This window comes from Arachis ipaensis, chromosome B04 (genome assembly GCF_000816755.2).
Source record: "Arachis ipaensis cultivar K30076 chromosome B04, Araip1.1, whole genome shotgun sequence".
Classification (NCBI taxonomy): Eukaryota; Viridiplantae; Streptophyta; class Magnoliopsida; order Fabales; family Fabaceae; genus Arachis; species Arachis ipaensis.
Window position 1 is genome coordinate 87,293,717 of NC_029788.2, and position 970 is coordinate 87,294,686.

The window sequence follows — 970 nt, forward strand, 5'->3', positions numbered from 1 at the left end:
TATAATAAAAATAAATAGATACAACCTAATTTTAACGTTTGAACACAAGTGCATCACCTTGCTCACCTATGTTATTTTCACCTATTTCTTAGACATTTTTAAGTGTGCATTCATTGTCATATAAAAATTCTGAGAAAAAAGATATACAAAGTATTTCTCAATAAACAAGATAGAGGCACCTAAAGGTGTCCACCAAAAATATACTCAACTAACATCTTTTACCACCAAATTGCAAAGAAAAATCTTTTCTCTCGTGGCTGTAATTTGCATATAGCAAGTTTACTATATCAGCAAGACATAAGAAATGATAACAATAGTTTCCATTAGACTTGAAAATAGCCCAATAATAATATAGAAGTAGGACAACAATTAGGGAATACTTTTTGCTGAGAAGAAGAAGAGTAACTTACATTAAATGACATTCACAAAATTACACATCAGAACAAACCTATGAATTATCATAGTTAATGCCATTGGCTACTCCAACATTGTCAAGCAAACGGGTTTATTGTTGCAGAAGAAACAACTCCATGAGTCTATAAATTGGGGAAAAGTATCTATTTCACAAAAGTGTAGGACGCATAAAAATGTCTCAAATGAAAAGCGTTCTTCATGGTGACAAATTACTTGTTCTCAGGAGGAGGACCACCAAAGAGGTAATTCAAGGAAGACCCTCCACCTGGAGCGGCATGAACCTTTGTAGATGGTCGATCCTACAACCAAAGGAATCAACGATTAACAATAGATAAATTTTACTCAGCATGTCAAACACAAGCTTATAACCAAGGATCATAATGATTTGTTAGAAAAAGGATCATAATACCACCGGCGGATGTGAAAATATCAACTTTCACTCCTAAAATATAAAGATAATATAATGATGAGATGTAATATTAGTATATTACTCATTTTTCCCAGTACACTAAGCCGACCCACCCCTCCACCATTGGATGGAATGTGGGACCTATAT

The 970-nt window shown here is 33.7% G+C and overlaps 1 protein-coding gene across 1 annotated transcript in view; it reads right to left on the bottom strand.

Annotated features, from left to right (window-relative positions):
• LOC107636652 (protein SPIRAL1-like 1) overlaps nt 391-970 on the bottom strand; it is a 3,380-nt gene continuing 2,800 nt past the window's right edge. Inside the window, exon 3 of the mRNA XM_016340149.2 lies at nt 391-713. Coding sequence (XP_016195635.1) covers nt 624-713 — 90 coding nt within the window. The 3' untranslated portion in view covers nt 391-623. The remainder of the gene's footprint in view (nt 714-970) is intronic.